General features: G+C 43.3%; 1 protein-coding gene and 1 long non-coding RNA gene across 5 annotated transcripts in view; one reads left to right on the forward strand and one right to left on the reverse strand.

Moving 5' to 3' along the window:
* The window catches only part of LOC115079076, a 121,906-nt gene that overhangs the window by 48,006 nt on the left and 54,499 nt on the right, over positions 1-19,401 (reverse strand). The window lies entirely within an intron of this gene.
* The window catches only part of TRIM66 (tripartite motif containing 66), a 91,749-nt gene that overhangs the window by 30,101 nt on the left and 42,247 nt on the right, over positions 1-19,401 (forward strand). For all 3 annotated transcript variants that reach the window (XM_029582085.1, XM_029582087.1, XM_029582086.1), the window contains exons 5-10: positions 2-134; positions 2,500-2,616; positions 4,724-4,838; positions 8,563-8,709; positions 12,083-12,200; positions 13,304-14,253. In XM_029582085.1, coding sequence (XP_029437945.1) covers positions 2-134; positions 2,500-2,616; positions 4,724-4,838; positions 8,563-8,709; positions 12,083-12,200; positions 13,304-14,253 — 1,580 coding nt within the window. The remainder of the gene's footprint in view (position 1; positions 135-2,499; positions 2,617-4,723; positions 4,839-8,562; positions 8,710-12,082; positions 12,201-13,303; positions 14,254-19,401) is intronic.

Below are 19,401 nucleotides of genomic sequence, written 5' to 3' on the forward strand. Positions count from 1 at the left end.
GGAACCGAAGGGGGCCCGGGTGAATGCTCCTTGTTTTGCCCACTTCACAACCAGGAAGCCCTGCAGCTGTTTTGCGAGACGTGCGACGTGCTAACGTGCCGCAGCTGTCTGATCCTGGAGCACAAGGACCACAGGTATCCAGGGAGGAGAAGGGTGCGGCCGGTGGAGGGAGGAATGAGTTAGCACAGCTGCACTCCTGTAAGAGCAAGGAAGGGAGACGAAGGGGAGCGGCTGCCCTGGGCCCCTCACACTTTGGGGGGAGGCCTCTGCACTGCCAAGGTATCCCCATCCCCCGCACGATAATTTCCCCATTCCCGGACCCCCACTGCGGCTGATCTGCCCTGGGTCCCCAGTGACAGTACCCCTGCAGTATTTCAGCTTTCATCAAGGCCGACCACTGCAAACGTTTCGGGAAAAGTCTGCTTCACTTCTTCCTTTGCAACATCAAGTAGCTGGAAATTGCTATCAGAACTGGCATTTGCGGACTGCGCTGAATGAGCTTAATTACACGTCCTTGTTCTGAATTGCTGTACAAATGTCATTATAAACAGCAGATGGGGGTCTGAATGGAAAAGGATGCACTGATTTGGAGTGTGCAGAGAAAATACTTCTGTTTTTGTTTTTGTTTTTTTTTAGTTTTCCTTTCAATATAATTTATTTTGTTTTGTTTGATTTATTTACCATAGCCCAGGACGGTTTCACAATAAAACACACACAATTCACAGCAAATATAATACGAGCGAAAATAAAAAAACCGATATCAAACCGTCCCCCACGATAAAGCTCAGGCGAAAGGGAACTTAAAAAGATAAAGCTTTCAGCCTGGCCTTAAATGACTTGGAACAATTCCTAAGCTGCAAGTCCTGTGCCGGCGCGCGAGAACGCGCATCCCCTTGTGACAGCAAGCCTAGCGCGACGCATAAAGTGGGCACGGAGAAGTCCTCTCGGCCAGGACGTCCGTGCTCCTTTTGGATTATTGTAGACTGAGCAAAAACTGGAAAATGAACCAAAACTCAGTTTTAGTGTTTTGGTTTTTTTTTTAAATTGTTTTAGTCTGAAACTGCACAAGAAAAGTAGGCAAATCACAACAAATGTTATCATTTCCCTATCATTTTTTTTTTCAAATGACTAAAAATCCAAAATGCCCTGATTAACCCCCCCAACCCCCAGAAAATAGCTACCCAACAAAATAGACAAATCCCCCGGATAAATGAGCGACATCCTTATGGTTCTAGGTGCTTATAGATGTAAGCCTGTAGCGAGAACCTTAAGAGTGTCGCTCATTTATCCGAGGGGATTTGATATTGTGCTATTGGTTTTTGTTTTTCAAATGACAGCACAATCCTAACACTGAACAGGAAAAGAACAGGATTTATTTATATCTCTAATGATCAAAAAACATAACACCCAAATGTTATAAACACACAAAACCCGTGTTTATACACACACACAGTTTTTAAAATATATTTTTATATATCTATGAATTATTCTTTTGGTCCAAAAATCTTAATATGGGTAAAAATGTCAGTTCATACTGCTACCTGTGTAGCATTTTTAATATCACTGCTGCCAAAGCAGACTGAGATTGCCATCAGGGACAAAAAACCCCTATAAAATACAGCCATAAGAACCCAGAAAGTAATGAGAATGGCGCATGACAACTGCTATACAAAACAAGCTTCCTCAAAAATATATCTAAACAATTTCTATAAGCTAACAGCGCTTCCACATCTAATAATAAGCTTTCACTGTCCAACTGGAATAAAAATTCTGTTAAATTATATATAAAGCCAGTAAAAAAAAAAAGAAAAGATATAAATCAGATGACTTTTCTTTTGCAAACAGCCCTGGCTAAGATGAATTTAAAACAGGGCTCCGGGAACATTGGGATATGCGTTAATCTCCCAACTCTTAAGTCCTAGCTAACTTCAAATGAAATAATGCAGCTTGTCGAAAAAATTCATAAGCTGCATTGTTTGAGTTGAATTGTTTAGGGTATTTATGAGCTGATAACCATGCAATATCAACTCATTTAAATGCACACAGATTAACGTGAGGCATTTCCACTACCTCATGTTAGGCCATTTACCGCACGGTAAACAGCATTTATCATTTTCTAATGGCCCAATGTGGGTTTTGTGAGTGAGCCCCCAAGTTTGTTGGCGAGGCACTGGAGAGGAGGTCACGGGGAAGCAGCGGTGGGATTTCAGCCCTGGCTTCCCTGGCTCACAGCCCCCCCCCTGCTCTAACCAGGAGGCTACCCTTCCAGCTGATCCTACTTATAGCAGCACTTTTTGTTAGCCGGTTTGAAGGTCAAGATAACATACAGGAGGGAGAGAGCTGGTGAGGGGTGGGAAGGAAGGAAGGAATGGAAAAGGGTGTCCACGTGTCTAAATTACTGCCATGTCTTTCATGTTTGTCTGACTGTATGAGAAAATGGTAAGTGATTTTGATACAGGAAGCTATCTAAGCTGTGTGGTTTTTTTTTTCCTTGCCTAGGTTTAGACATCTCAATGAGGCTTTGCAAAATCAGAGAATTATCTTGGAAAATGTTACAAGTCAGGTGGAAGAAAAGAAAATGGGAATACAGGCAACAGCAAAGCAGACTGAAGAGAGGTACAATGTTAATTGCTTCCAGCCTCCTTATATATGTATTTAAAGTGTACAGCAAGGCGTCCTCTTATGGGGCTACCTTACTGCATGCACTGATTTCCAAAGGATGCTTTGGATTTGTCGGAAATTGAACCAGTCCGCTCTCTAGTAGAGGAGCCCAGGAAACTGGGAGTCACTGTTTTATGATCTCGTCGTGGGTCCACTACTTCTGCAGCATCCCTGGCCAGCCTAGGGAGTGGAAAACATGACCAGGGGATTCAAACCCAGGTTTTTGGCACGGCACTACCCCTGAGCCACTGGACCAGCTCCACTATAGTAACACAGTGAATGACAGCAGATAGAAACATATAGAATCATAGAAATGACGGCAGAAAAGGACCAAACGGTCCATCCAGTCTGCCCACAAGCTTATGGCAGTAACTGCTGGCCAGGGCCGGTGCAAGGGGATGGGGCGGCCTACGCACCTTCAGCTTTGTGCCGCCCCCCGGTCACAGCCTCGACTCCTCCCCCCCCCCCAAAGAAAACTCACAAAATACCTGGTGGTCCAGGTGGGGGCCCGGAAGCGATCTGCCGCGCCCGTGGCCTTTAGCCCCTACCATGTGACAGGGGCCAACCAATGGCACTGGTAGCCCCTGTCACATGGTAGGGGCTAAAGGCCACCGGCGCCATTTTGCTTAGTGGCAGCCAAGTCCCCGGGAGTGGCAGATCGCTCCCGGGCCCTCCGCTGGACCACAAGGGGGGCGTCGGGAGGGTGCCTGCTGCAGCGCCCTAGGCAAAGGCCTGGCTCGCCTAGTGGTTCCTCCGGCCCTGCTGCTGGCCATACAATCCTTTATAATTATCAGTTTCCCAGACAGTCAAAGTCAGGGCCCTTGTTGGTTGCTGTTTGAGTTCAATTCCCCATCACCTCTTGCCACTGAAGCAGAGAGCAATGTCGGAGTTGCATGACAAGTAGCAGGCTTATTGGTTAAGGGTAGTAACCGCCGCATCAGCAAGTTACCCCCATGCTTATTTGTTTTCCCAGATTGTGCAATCCAATGTCCTTATTGGTTGCTATCTGAATCTAATTTCCCTTTTCCTCTTTTGCCTGCCGCTGAAGCAGAGGGCAATGATGGATAAAGACCAAAATGGTCCATCCATTCTGCTCAGTAAGGGGTAGATTTTAAAAGAAGCGCACGCGTGTCCATGTGTGTGCGCTACCCAGTGTGTGTACATGGATGCTCGATTTTATAACATGCGCGCGCAGATGCACGCATGTTATAAAATTGGGGGTCAGCGCGCGCAAGGTGCACAATAGTGCACCTTGCGCGCGCTGACGCCCAAGGGCTTCACCCGTTCCCTTCCCCCTAATCTGACCTTCCCACCCCTTCCCCTAACCTATCCTCCCCCAGCCCTATCCTAAACCTCCCCCAAATTTTTATTTTACCTTTGCAGGCGCAAGTTGCGCACACCGGCAGCTTGCCAGCATGCGATCCTCTGACACAGCGGCAAATGGCCACTGTGCCGGAGGCTTCTGGCCCCGCCCCGGAGAGCTCCGTCCTGCCCCCGGACCACCCCTTTTGTAAAGCCCCGGGACTTAGACGCGTCCCAGGGCTTTACGTGCGTCGCCGGGACTTTATATAATAGGCCCGGTGCGCGTAGGGCTTTTAAAATCAGCCCCTAAGATTTTATTTTTTAATATAATTTTTTAGGGTAATATCAATTGTCGCTCTGTGCAGGCCATTTCCAAACCTTCTGTTAAGAGTACTAGCAAATCGTGATAAAGCAAAGTGACACTCTCTTCACTTTTTCAGTGAAAACTGGTAAAACTGAAGAGTATTTTCTATGATGCTTCCAGAAAGATTATTTCATAAATCCCCCAACAGCGATGTTTTAATTAAATGGTTTGCACTGAAATGCTAGTACGAATATTCTGAGAAGTTCAAAATTTAATAAGTAGAAAAAAGGACTGGTTCCCCGTATGTTCAAAGCACAGAAAAGGCAGGTTAAACTAGGAAGATCATGTCGCCCCTTTTTATATGAAATTATAGCTCCATTTATATCACGCCGGTTTGCCAGCTATAGAAATCATCTTGGGGTCATTCTCATCATAAAGTCTTGTGTTGTTCTACAGGCTGTTTGAAGTAAAGCATCTACAGAGGAAAGTGGAAAACCAGATAAAAATGGCAAAGATGGTCCTTATAAATGAATTACATAAACGAACCAATTCACTTCTAGAGCAGCTGGAGGTAAGGGTGATAAACGAATTACATAAACGAACCAATTCACTTCTAGAGCAGCTGGAGGTAAGGGTGGTAAACGAATTACATAAACGAACCAATTCACTTCTAGAGCAGCTGGAGGTAAGGGAGATAAACGAATTACATAAACAAACCAATTCACTTCTAGAGCAGCTGGAGGTAAGGGACATAAACGAATTACATAAACAACCCAATTCACTTCTAGAGCAGCTGGAGGTAAGGGAGATAAACGAATTACATAAAGAAACCAATTCACTTCTAGAGCAGCTGGAGGTAAGGGTGATAAACGAATTACATAAACGACCCAATTCACTTCTAGAGCAGCTGGAGGTAAGGGAGATAAACGAATTACATAAACAAACCAATGCACTTCTAGAGCAGCTGGAGGTAAGGGTGATAAATGAATTACATAAACGAACCAATGCACTTCTAGAGCAGCTGGAGGTAAGGGAGATAAACGAATTACATAAACAAACCAATGCACTTCTAGAGCAGCTGGAGGTAAGGGTGATAAATGAATTACATAAACAAACCAATTCACTTCTAGAGCAGCTGGAGGTAAGGGTGTTGGGCAACATTGCAGTGTTATGAGCTCTCACCTGAGACTTGAGTTCAGGTTCTGCTGGCCATTAAGGGTGTGCACGTCATTTTGTGAGAACGCATTTTCATTTTGTTATGTTTTTGTGTAGGGGGGGGAGGGGATTCCATTTTTGTTTTGAAGAATAGTGCAGGCTGTTTGCAAATAACATGCACTCTTTTCTGAAATGAAAAACCAAGAAAAAATGCGAGTGTCAGACCCCCAGTGATCTCCAGAGACCCCTGTCCTCCCTTAACCCCTGCTGTTCCTGGAGGCGGCCAGAGTTCCTCCAAAAAGGTAGTATTAGCAAAAAAAAAAATCCCTGTTCCCATGTCTCACCCCCAATCCCTCCCTTTAAAAAAAAAAAAAAATCCCACCCGACTGCTAATCCTCATGTAACCCATCCTAGCCCAACCTCCTGACCCCCCCAGACTTACGAAAATCAACCTGGTGATCTAGCGGGGGCCTGGGACTAATCCTTTGCTCCCAGTGACTAACAATTTAAAAAATGGTGCTGGCCAGGTCTTTGCCCCCATGTGACAGAGGCTATCACAGCTATTTGGTAGACCCCCATCCTCATGAGATGGGCAAAGGGCCAGCACCATTTCTGAAAATGGTGGCTGCAGGGTCTGGGAAACTGGTGCAGACCATTTCCAAACAATACGCACTGTTGGCAAATAGTGTTCCAAAAATGTTGTGGGGTTTTTTTTGCTTTTTTATTATTGTTTTCTTTAGAAAATGACTTGAAACGACAGAGACAATATCGTTGACATGATCTATGTTGTTTCAAGCGACAGCATATCCTAACTCCAGTGAGGGCCAATGAGGTTCCAGTACAAGGCAGGGATGGACAGTTGGGTAATGCAGGTTCTGATTAAGCCTTCAGAGAATCAAGTGAGGTCAAAGACTTAATCAGAACACAAACATTGGTTTCACATATTGTATACATAAGAATTACCCCAAAACGGTGTTATAAGCGAGATGTCTGAAGAAGAAATCTATGGGGTCTCCAGATCTCTTGTCAAACAGCGTCATCGCTGGATAATTCTTAAGTTGGTCCCATGCAGAAAAAATACAGCTACTAGGGCTCTGTGGTACACAGGTTAGAAAAATGAAAATATGATTTATTATGGCATATTCTGATAAAGGTTTTACCATTCTTTCAACATGAGAGGGGGGCAGCACTAGTGACCCGGATGTTTACTGTAACCCCATGTTTGCTCTGTCATTATGTTGAAGGTAAATATTTGTGACCATGCTAGGATATTTAATGCATGATGAGGGCTTTATCCAATCCCTGCTTCTTGTACCTGACTGGTGCCTGCTGGAAACATGTTGATATATAGAGGTGAAAATAGAGATAGCATCATGCAGCTACATACCTGGAAATGACATTTTCAGTTTATTTGCCTTATGAAATCTGAAAGCTGTGATGACAATTGAAATTCTAAATTTTTTTTTTTCAATACCCAGCAGCATTCCACAGCAGTCATAGAAATGGGATCAACTTGATTCATGAAATAAGGGGTAGGGAAGAGAGAGATGCACCATGCATCCAGGAGTGGGCAATTCCGGTCTTCATGGGCCATCAACCATCAGATTTTCAGGATATCCGTCATGAATATACTTAAGACAGATTTACATGGACACTGCCTCAGTTGTATGCAAATCTTTCTCCTGCCATAGACATTAAGGATATCCTGGACACCTCGCTGACCAGAATTGCCAACCCCCTGCTGTAAGCATGATTTCTCAAGTGCAGAATACTTAGAGCTATCCCACTCGCCCATGTCATCCCCACGTGTTTGAGCCAGTCCTGGTCTTGCCCCATTGCATGTATGAAGTTGTAGTTCTGATTTCCCTATGAAACGTGAGTCTGCACGCAAGGGATTACAACCAGCACTAGAATAGACTGTTCAGGTTGACGTGGATAATAAGGTGGCAACTGTAAAACTTACTGATGTGGTTAGACCAAACAATTTTCATATGAATGCAAAGATAATTATCTCTATTTGTGCCTGGAATTAAGACTACAATTCAAATATGCATTTTGGATATCTTTTGCCTTCTTTAACATCCACAGTTTTACTAGATTATTTAAATTACGTGGCTGTTAAAACACCTCTGCATTTATACAAGGGAACCTTTGGTGCTGGGGACTACAATCTGATCAGGTTTTCAGTCTGTCCCTAATCAATATGCACGAGAGAGGTTTAGATACACATTGCCTCAACTGTATGCAAATCTCTCTCGTGCATATTGATTAGGGGTATCCTGAAAATCCAACTAATAAGAGGCCCTCCGGTTCTCTATTCCTGATTTACACATTCTTAATGGAAAAAATTAAATGCTAAAATCAGCTTCCACTGCTCTTTCCAGCCATAGGCACTTACAATTCTTCAGGATAAAGCGGTTTGCCCTATATAGCCTCTGGATTTAATGCAAATACCTCAGTTGCATTTCCCACGCATTTAGTTTTATTGCAAAGAAAAGAAAATTACAGCTGAAACGAGGCATAACAAAGGGACATGGGTCAGGTTTAGGCACAGCCGAGTGTTGGGACATTGCTATAAAGTCCCATAACATGGAAACTGCTATTACTGCCACCACTAAGCAGCAGGGTGGTACAGCTGCCGAGAAGAGAGAGCCCCCTGCTCTGTGGATGAACAAAACGCACAAGAATGTTGAGGCAAATCCGGAGAAACATTTAAAGCCTCCTGGGGATGTGGTGACGTGCGGTTTAATTGAAGGCAGGGACCACGTTTCTAACTGGGCAAAGCTGTTAAGAACTGCATTTTTGCCACACAAAACAATCTATATGAGGTGGGCAAGGTGGATAGAGCTTCCTCCTTCCTCAGAGCCAAGCATTTGAAATGCATTTCAAAAGGCCCCCAACTATAGATTAGCCTGCTTGTTCCTAAAATAAAAAAAATTCCAAACCTAAAACAAACTGCTTCAGAGAGCGGTGATAAGAGGGAGGGAGTGATCTGAGCAGAGATTGGATAGAGTCTGCAGTGACGCGGGGGGGGGGGGGGGGGGGGGGCAAGAGTGCCTTCTCTGCCAACAGCTTTGCCTTACTAAGATTGTTTTGTTAAACTTTGTGTGCATTTTTTCCCCCCCTTTTTCCTTTCCTAGAGAATTGCTACTGATAGAACCCAGAAACTGGAGCAACAGCTTCAGTCCGTTATGATTTTAAACAGGCAACTGGAGCACGTGCAGAATTTTATCAACTGGGCAGTGTGCAGCAAGAACAGTGTCCCATTTCTCTTCAGTAAGGAGCTGGTGAGTGTGCCCTGCCTACGGTAACATAATGTACGACGGCAGATAAAGAGCAGTCTGCCAGGTTTTTCTGATCTGCACTGCTGAGTATCGGGGGGCGGACTGCAGGAAAATATCAGCCCGGCCCACTGGATATCTGACTCACTCAACAACTAAATAGAGCACATCCTAGACCATGGGTGAACAAACTGAACTGCAGTCCTATCCATGCAATCGGTCAGTCTCTCCCCCCTCCCAGGTTTGGTTACATCTTTCATGCTGCCCACTAATTACCACGCTCCAGAGCTCATGCTGGAGCTAGAAGAGGCGTGCATGGTTACTCATGTTCTCAGAAAGTTCCCATCAGTTTAAGAGCCAGGGCTGGTGTCTCTTGTTGCTGGAAGGTGCTGAGAGCAGAGTCCAGGCGGTGCTATGATTCAGAGCATCAGGTAGTGGCGACCTTTCCGTGGCAGAACCTAATCAGGTCAGGTCTGGAGGCACACTGGGTGGGGAAACACTGCCATAGGCCCTGCTCTGCCTACCTACTCCTGGGGAGGAGGGGTACCAGATGGGATACATACTTGCAGCTTCCTCCAGGGATTACGAAAAAGAAAAATTAAGCCCTGGCCAAGATTATATGCATCATTTCTGGGAGAGCCTGGCCTATGACAGCAGAGCTCCAGATGGAGTTCTGCTTTCTCACGTGGGGCCAGGGCATCAACCACCCTAGGAAAACCTTATAGCCTTGCCCCAGCACAACCTCCACAAGCCCAATTAAAAATTATGCATTTGTGATAAGATTTCACATGAAAAAAGTACAATCATATAGTACAGTCTTCGGAAGTAAAAGTGTTACGTTGACTATATTTACATTCACTGCTGTGATGCCAACCAGAAAACCTTGCAAAAAAAGTGAAAAGATGCTTGGAGCCCATATGGCATTAAACCTATTGTAACATGCACTGAGTGTGGGCTTGGCACTCAGAAAGCCATGAGCAAACTAAATTACAAATACAACAAAAGAAACCTCCTATACCAAAAAAGCACTAACGGCCAACACTCTAATAGTAACAACCCTACCTATGAAAAGACAACTCTGCAACTATTACACCAGACCCCAAAACACCAATACAAAGATTTCTTTATTTATTGAAAACATTTATAAACTGCACTTTAATCTTTTGTGGCTGTGTACAAAAGAACAATTGTAAAAAGCAAACCAAAGAGAAACTAAAATAGCTGGACAATATACTAAAACTCTGCCTTGCATCATATATCATTAAGCATGAAATGCAGGCTGAATTATCCTACCAAGGAAAGGAGAAACACCCCAGTATGACTCCTTCCTGACATAACTAGTTGAACCAAAGGCTTGCTGAAACAAGAAGGTTTTTAATTTCTTGCGGAACATCTGTATGCAAGCTATTGTGCGCACATATTCTGGTGGCGCGTTGCGGAAGATTGGTTCTGCTACTGAATCCGCTCTTTCTCTCGTCTCAGCAAACCTCGCTAGGCGCAGTGAAGGAACTTCTAACCAGAAAGCGTTGGGTTGTAAATACGTAGCGAAATGATGGATTTACTTCCTCCGAGTGTCAAAAAGACAGTGATGGATCTGTTTCTACTTGAGTGCCATATCTACTTCTCCTGAATGCCACAAAGGAAGCATCAGGACGTCACTTAGGAAATGTTATCTCGGTTTTCCCCCAAGCGTCTGAGGTGCAATGTTCTAGCAGTCACATCGGACCCTTTTTTTTTTCAGATGTGAATACGTTTAGAGTAACTGAACGAAAGGTTATCAGAAAACTACAAATGATCCTTGAGAGGCACGAAGGAAGACAAGATTTTGGATATGGATTTTAAGAATGGATGAGCTGGAAGATTTACAAATAGCCGTCTGCACTCTCTGGAGGCGCATGGCTTGTAATTCTTCCTGTGAATAATAATCCCCGGCTTGGGCTTGTTTTCTGATAGCGCGATGATAAAATTCCTGTTTTATCCCAATCAAAAACTTAAGTCCTCTTGCCACTGCCCTAGCTGTTGATATCTCTGAGCAGCGAGAGGAGTCAGACACTGAGGGTTAGCAGGAGAAAGCACAGAGCTATGGCTGCCTGTTGTGTGAATGAAAGAGGTCAATTCCCAGCGCTGTCGCTCTGTGCTACCAATAGTCTCTTAAAAAAAAATAAACAAGAAAAAGATACCTAAAATCAGTTTCAATACCGCAGAAGTTGCTCCTGCTACTGCCAGAACTGAATTTATTTCTACTAGTGGCATGAAGAACTGCTTGCAGCCAGTTCATACACTATAAAGTGAGGAGGAGGCATTATAGGACATAAAGCAGATGTGCAAACGAAACCCTTTGCTCTCCTCCTTTCTCTTCCTATAGCAGAATTACCACCCAGGATATGCTGCAGGTTTCTCCGCATCTCAATTCTACATACCATAGGCAAACTTGCCAACTAGGCTTAATGGTGCAATGAAAAGCCTGCAGTGTTTTCATCGCTCCCACTACAGACCAAATATCATAGAACGTTTTCCTAGATGCACTTGAGGCACACTCGCCAATAGATTCTTGGATTTGGATTTTATTACTCACCTTTTGAAACCCGAGCACCGGTGAGCTACGTTGTAGGTACTGTTGGCATTTTCCCTGTCCCTAGAGGACTTTATACCTGAGACAACATAAGGTTAAGTAACTTGCTCAAGGTCACAAGGACTATCAATGGAAGAAGCAGGATTTGCAACCTACCTATCTAAGCATTACATGAGTCCTTTAATCCTCTGCTCCATTCTTCACAATCCACAGGATGTTTGTAAGGAGTTAAAGTTGATAAGAACTGCAGCCAAATTCCAGGCCAATGCACAAGCAGAAAGCCAACCTAGTGCTCCATTTTTTTTTCTAATTTTACTAGAGGCCTGAAAAGCAATGGTAAATGGAGAGATTCCAGGGTCTTACTCTGCCATCTAAGACCTGAGCAAATGATGAACCAGGACACAAATATCAAAGCTATACAACTGAGTTGAAGCTTTAAAAACTAAAATAGATCCTCTGTTAGTTCCCAGATATCATCATTGTCATCAGTGGGTGGGCTGAGTCGGTCCCGGCTTCCCTATGTTGCATTCATCAGCCTTTGATCTTGCTTTGCTTAGGGAAATTGGAATGACAAGTTCATAGACACAATGAGATAAAATCTGGTACTGGCTCAGACCTAGTACTTACACTAAATCCAGCAGCAAGAGCTGGAGTCTTGGTGTCTTTTCTCTGGGCCACAAACTGTCTTCAGCAGAGAAGGCAGATATTGCTGCTCTGATGCCCGCCTACTCATCCTATGACGTGCTGAAGATTTAAGGCTTTACTCACTCCCGCGAGAAACCCACTGAGCTTGTGACTTTCTCTCAGATTGTGTTCCAGATACAGCGTTTGCTGGAAACAAGCTGCGGTTCTGAGGTGAGCGGTCCTTGGAAGATCAGATTCAGCTGGGAGCCCTCCTTTTGGACTAAACAGCTGTCCAGTTTAGGTAAGGAGAGGCCAAGCTTGACTGTTAAGAGCTCGTGCAGGTCAGTGTTGGCATTCAGGTAATACCCAAGTTTAATAGGTTTCCTTCTAGGTGTTTGAGAAAAGTGCATAATTCATTTGCATAGTCTGGCAGATATATATTTAGCTCTGAAGGGAAACGATAAAATGATGGGAAATGGGTAGTTTTAATGTTTCCATGGTCCTTGTGATTATGTTGTTGAAGTCTAGGGAACAAAATCCTCTCAAAACACCCCCTCTGCAAGAGTGACACCCTCAGTCTTATTTACCTCCATAGATTGCCTCTCAAATATCAGAACCTGCCCATATCATTACTGATAAGTATAGACACATTGGATGAATAAAACAGAGATTTAGAAGGGTCTTCTCAAAGACAAGTTACAAAGATTTAAGTTTCCCATCACCAGGTAAAAGGTCACCATTGAATCAAGGTGTCAAGACTCCAATTTTAATAGGCTTTGCTCTGCGTCATGATCACATAAGGCCTGTAGATTTCTAATGAAAGATTCCTGACTTGATTCTTTTGGTACTAGAGTGTAAGTTGGCATTGATATGTGAATCTTTTCCCCTGTTGTAGCTAGATAGGATTGTGCAAGGAGTGTACCTGGGTGACTCCGCCTTGGCTTTAACAAGGCACAGTTGTACTGTATAATCCTGCCTGCCATTTTTAAGTCATTCTGTAATCCAAAACAGTTTGTCCATCCTGAAATTATTCCTGTGGATTAGAGTATTCTGTTGTCACACTAGTCCCAGAAAGAATATGTTGGATGCTTTTTGGAAGATTATTCCTTTTCTTGGATTCATGACAAACAGATATTATGTAAAACATAGGAAGAAGGGACCTACGAAGCCTTGGAAAGCCTATGTACAATAACATCTCCATATACTAATTTTTGTTGGTTCAATAAAAAGATCAAATTATCCTAACTTACATTCTCTTTGATAGTGTTTCATTTAATTCATGACATCGAAGAGAAATCTTCACAGATTTTTAAAAGTCTAGTGGTCCAAGCAAGAGTTAAGTTATATCTGCCCAAATTATATGCAAGGCGCATTGTGAACAGATGAATGGATTTGTTTTTGCAGGTTGTATATTAACGGATGGTGGACAGTTACCTCACCCTGATGCCTCTGGTTATGGAAATATGCAAGAACCACAGTCCTCTTTTTATCCAGGTCACCAGCAGTCACCAGCATCACAGCAGGAAGCCATGAGCCAGTCACATAAATTTCCTTGTGCGGTACAATCTCCAACGCCCCTGTGCTGTTCCCAGTGTCACAACACACCTCAAGTAAACAAAAGCCACCTCTCTCACCACGGCATGAACCACCACCAAAACTTCAGACAAACTCCAGGAATACAGCAGCAGCAGCAGCAGAGACAACAACAGTACCAATCCCCCCATCTCCCAATGCAATATAATGTGCAGCAAGGTACAAAGCAGCAGAGGTGCATGCAGCCTCACCCTCTGAGAATGATGCAGCCTTGCTTAGCACAGCAATCACAGTCAGAGACTGAGAATTCATCTCTATGGACGGGTAAGCAGCACATGCCAGGGCAGCAGTTGTCGCAGACTACACATCCGGTGTGCATTGTTTCACCACAAGACATCCAGCAGATCCACTCGGGGCATCCACAGCAGGTCCATGCTCCATCTACTTTGCAAACCCCATCTGTGCAAGTGCAACTTGGTCATCTTCAAAAGCTTAACTTTAACCATGCAGAGAAGCCGCAGCAGCACCATCACCATCACCAGCAGCAGCAGCAACAGAAGCAACAGCAGCAACAAGCAGCAGAGACCGACAGTGCCCACGAGCAAGTCATGCAGCAGAGTTTGGACATAATCCATCAACAGTTTGAACTGGAGCAAATGCAGAAAGGGCTGGAGCTCCTTCTTCAGAATCAGCCAGCAAGCCTGCAGATAAACCAAAACAAACAGCCTCAGCATGTCCAGCAAACCATTGTAGGCCAAATAAACTACATAGTGAGGCAGCCCGCACCCGTTCAGCAGCCAAACCAGGAAGAAGTGCAGCAAGTAAGTTTCTAAAGTGTATTTACCAGTGGCCAAAAGGTGGTAAGTGGTTTAGAATAGTAGTTCTCAACTTTTTCATGACTACTGTATCCCTTTCCAGATGCTTTGTGCTCCATCAGAGTCATAAAAATTCCCAAAAGGGCTATATTCACGTATCATAATGATATTTGAGCCTGTTTTTCCATTGGTATTTAACTGCTAGATAACAAGCACATGCAGCAGATGCTGACACTGCTGAATTCATATCTAGTCTAGAAGGAAGTGACATTGGTAGGATGGAACAGGCAGTGCTGAGGTAGCTGGAGGGCACACTTCTTGCAGTGTTTTATTGTCTCTTCTTGAAAAATTGATGACTGTTTTGAAGCTTGAGGGTGAAATGGAGGAAGCTGTGGCAGGGAGGGGGGAGGGAGTGCTAGAAACCCAAGTTTTACATTGCTCATTTTAGGGAGATGTGGGATGAATATTACAAATGGACACTTCTCTATCCATCTTACTTCTCACCACATTAAAAAAAATTACCCAAATTGGTATAGAACGTATTCTAGGTAGGACTGCAGATTGCTACTAACAAGGGAGCAGTGAGGTTGGCTCTTCCTATGCAGTGACAAGTGGCTGTCTCTTGCAGTTGGGGCTCTTCTATGTCTTGTGGCTGAATGTGTACTCCTTGACAGCCATGCAAGTAACCACAGAGGGGTACATCCCTGGTTGAAAACCAGTGACTTAGAGGCTTATATTATGGTGAGGAGGTTGGGGGATGGTGGGGCAGCTTGTTTTAATTGTGGTACATAAGAACTTAAGATATGCCATACTGGATCAGACCAAGGGTCCATCAAGCCCAGCATCCTGTTTCCAGCAATGGCCAATCCAAGTCACAAGTACCTGGCAAGTACCCAAACATTAAATAGATCTCAAGCTACTACTGCTTATTAATTGTGTCTTGGTTCTGCTCTGATAGGCAGCTCTAAGTGAATGAGACTTCTATAAGGAGTCCCCTTATAGGTTACCCTTTCTACTTAGAACTCCATATCACATAAGTTTAACACATCAGTGCTCCTTAGAGTTGATGCATTATGTTGAGCTCAGTTAATTATTTATGAGATCAGAGCAACTCAATAACTCACTCAGAGATATATTCTTAAAAAAGAATAATATAATTTTTAGTTTACACGAGGAAAGTATTTAATCGATCAAGTCATGTTAGAGATAGATAAAAATATAAATGGTTTCTTACCAATTATGAGTTAAATCTGCTAGGGTCTCGGGCATGCCATACTCTGTATAGAACAGCAGCCTCGAGCGTATGGATTTCAGGGTATATATGCCCTTTCTCTTGCTGTCCTTTATGGCTTATATTAATTCTATTTTAATATAAGTCAAGTTAAACAATCTCAGAGACATCTGGCCTCGTGTTCTAATTACTTAACAATTACATATGTCAGGCTACATGTTCAGGAAAATTTAGCTCTAAAAATTCTTTGATCTTTTCATCAGATGTGCTTTGTCAAGTCACCTGTGTGCCTTGATCTTGCTTCATCAATCTATCTAATTTACAGAAGAGCACCTGATTAAATATTTCTAACTTTAATACATAAGTAAAGAAATGTCAAAGTACCATAGACAATGATCATCTAAAACTCCTAATGATTAAATATATTAAAAACTATTTGAAAAAGGCATATGTCTAAACTAACTGCAGAAGGTCAAAGGACATCATCATTCATCTAGAGTTCGGTGTTAATTAAGGCACAAACTCTGGGGGCTTTACCAAGCTAGAATACATCAATAATGAAGGTCATTCTCTATTTCTTATCTTAAAAAAGCGCTGGCTATTTTCCCAGTTCTAACTAATTGGAGAAAGTTCTTTTTCACTCAGCGCACAATTAAACTCTGGAATTTGTTGTCAGGGGATGCGGTTAGTGCAGTTAGTGTAGCTGGGTTTAAAAAAGGTTTGGATAAGTTCTTGGAGGAGAAATCCATTACCTATTAATCAAGTTGACTTAGAAAATAGACACTGCATGGGATATACTTAGTTTTTGGGTACTTGCCAAATACTTATAGCCTGGATTGGCAACTGTTGGAAACATGCTGGGCTTGATGGACCCTTGGTCTGACCCAGAATGGCAAGTTCTTATGTTCTTCTTATGGAAGAGATAAGTAGAGGAAAAAAAGTTGAAATGAAACTAAAATCATCAGTAAAATGACAGTACAGCAATGGTCATTTCAGAGGTTCAGAATGGTTCAGGGGTTACTGATTTTATACTTATGTGTTTTAGAGGTACAGGGGACCAGACACCAATAGTAGTTTATGGATTTTTCCTTTAGGAACTTATTCAAACATTTTTTTAATCCAGTTACACTAACTGCCATAACCACATCCTCTTGCAACGAATTCCAGAGCTTAGCTATGTGCTGAGTGAAAAAAGAATTGTCTTCGATTTGTTTTAAATGAGCTACTTGCTAACTTCATGGAGTAGCCCCTAGTCCTTCTATAATCGACCAGTTGACTTCAAGTGGTCTTCTTATCTTCTGTCTAAGGTCTTCTCTCCATTTTGTACTGTGTATCTCTGTGCCTGTGACTTTGAAGTGTTCAGGCTTCAAGTTAGGAGGAAGGGAGGGCCAGTGGGGGCTGTGACAGGGAGAGCAAGAGGGCTATTGGGGAAGCTTCGAAGGGAGGGGGCTGTGGACTATGAAGAGCTGTGGCCTTGTACATAATAATGGAATACAACCTGTTCTTTGTCTCTCTACTAATTTCTGATCATACTAGGGGGGAAGGGAGAGAGGAACTGTGAGGAAAAGGCTGAAAGTTGCACAGTGAACTCAGGCACAAAGTTGCATGCTATAAATCATAACTGTATAACAGTATTTCTCTCCCATAAGGGACTAAATGAACTTTTCACATGCTCCATTGAGATGACTTCCACAAAGCTACTCCTGACTACCTGACACAAGCACCTAACCTTGTTTCTCCACCCTAACTCCGTCCCTGTAGCCACCCACTTTTTAGGCTCCTAACTTTAGGTGCCTAGTGAAGCAAGAAGCCTAAATTTAGGGACTCAGCCCTGGTAAATTTTGAAAAGGGCCAATTTAGAGGCCTAACTCCAAACATTAGGAGCCTAACCTCTTTGAGAATGGGCCTCTTTGTTTGTTTTGTTTATATGGTCCTGCTAAAAAAATTGTTGAAGATTAACTTTAAGGGGGCAATTTATAAAGGGATTTCTGCGGGTAAATGGCTGTTTACCCATGGAAACCCCCCCTTTAAAAATGATCCTTCCACCTCTCTGGGGAAAATAGGCAGAGCCAGGATAGAACGCCAGGATTTAATTTTGAAATCCAAGTACAGTTTTTAGTTCACATGCTTTGCACCTGCCGGCCTGCAATCACCCCGTTCGCTCTAAAAATTGCCCTCTTATTGCATTGTTTTCAGATTGTTCTCTTGCTCTGCTTTTATTCCAAAGTATACAACAGGGCTCACTTTTTAAAAGGACTTTCTAAACATTTCTCATGGATACAGGGCCGAATTTAAACGCTGGGTATAAAGAGGAGCAGACAAGGTGCAAACAGCCGGCAAGTCACCTTGCCAGCACCGTTTTGAAATAGGGCAGCTTTTGTCCAAGAAATGGATTTCCTGCGACTTACAGAAAGGAGAAAAAAATCCACAGAAAATTTTGTGCAAGCAAAAATTGCAGCAAAATAATTAATTGCCAGACTTTTTGCCTGCTCAGTGCAAGATTTAAAAATTGAGCAAATATGCCCTCACTGCAGAATATTTACGCTTACTCAGCATTTCTTGTGTGCAATGATTTCCCTTCTACAAGCAGCAGGAAACAAAATCCTTGGACAAAAGATGTACTGTTTGAAAACTGTGTGAGCAATCTAACAGGAAGGCTCTTTCTTTTTAGCATTTTTTTATTTTACTTTTGCACTAAATTTAAATCGAGCCCAGAATCTGTCACGTCCTGCAATAGATTGAGAGACCGATGTACTAAGCTGTGAAGGTTTGTGAGGATGGCGCTGCGCTTGTAAACACGCCCAAAATGCGCAGAAATGCCAGCGTTTCGGGCTTTTGTGCATATTTACGCATGTAGGGCCTGTTGGCGAAAACACCGACAAAATGGCCTTTCTGCATTGAGTAAATTTACAAATGCAGTCTGCCACGTGTGTAAACTTACAGAAATTCAGAGTTAAGGAGCTGCTGCGGTGCAAAATCAGGTAACACATGAATATAAATGGGGGGGAAAAAAAAGGGATTGAGCATGTGTTATCTTCACATGCTGGTTTTCACTAAAGTGTAGTTCTCTTTTTTTTAATTGCGGTTGCCATAGGAAACTTACGGGCGTAACTTTTGTAGCAGGCTCATTTGCATGAGAGTCCTGTGCATAAAACTTCTGTGAGAATTTCAACACAGCTTAGTACGTCGTCCTCAAAGTGTTTTGGATTCATTTTGGCCGGGCAATGCATCTCAAGTTTATTTACAAGTAAAGGATGAATTGACCCTGATGGGCTAATCTAACCTTTTCTGGAAAGTTGAGTCCTCATATATTGGGTCTCTTAATCCATCTGACTGCTGGGCCAGAGACAAGATAGTCCATTGCTCAAGCTTACCCTTTTCCACACACACCTAAATATGCTGGATGGCTTATATGCCTGGCAGGCCACTGAGAAGTGCAGTTTCCTGGTACAAGGGGTAACCAGGTCTATTGAGCATTTTCCACAAGATACAAAGAATGAACAACCTCCTATGCTGGCAAAGACTACACTATGACCATCTGTCAACAGAGCTTAAATTCAGTTGGAGCTGGCCAGAGCTCAGCTCCGATAAATATTTTTTAAACAATTCTAGTGCTGCAAATGAGCATTTTTCAAACTTTGCATGCCGGCTGTGCCGATCTTGCGATGCACAGGATCAGCCCGGTCAGCCTGCAAGCTTTGATAATGGTCTCTTATGGCACTAGCAGTATATCGACAACAGTGGGGAATGTGCATGGTCAGGGCCGGGAAGAGGCCTGAGAATTTATGATTATGTGGGGAGCGCTCTCCAGCCCGAAAACTGTAGGAAGGCATGTGGACACCCCCTGGAAGCAGTAGGATTGCATGGGGACCCCCCCCCCCTCCCCAAGCACATACTAGAAATGAAAGAATTGTGCAGACTCT

The sequence above is a fragment of the Rhinatrema bivittatum genome, chromosome 17 (assembly GCF_901001135.1).
Source record: "Rhinatrema bivittatum chromosome 17, aRhiBiv1.1, whole genome shotgun sequence".
Lineage (NCBI taxonomy): Eukaryota > Metazoa > Chordata > Amphibia > Gymnophiona > Rhinatrematidae > Rhinatrema > Rhinatrema bivittatum.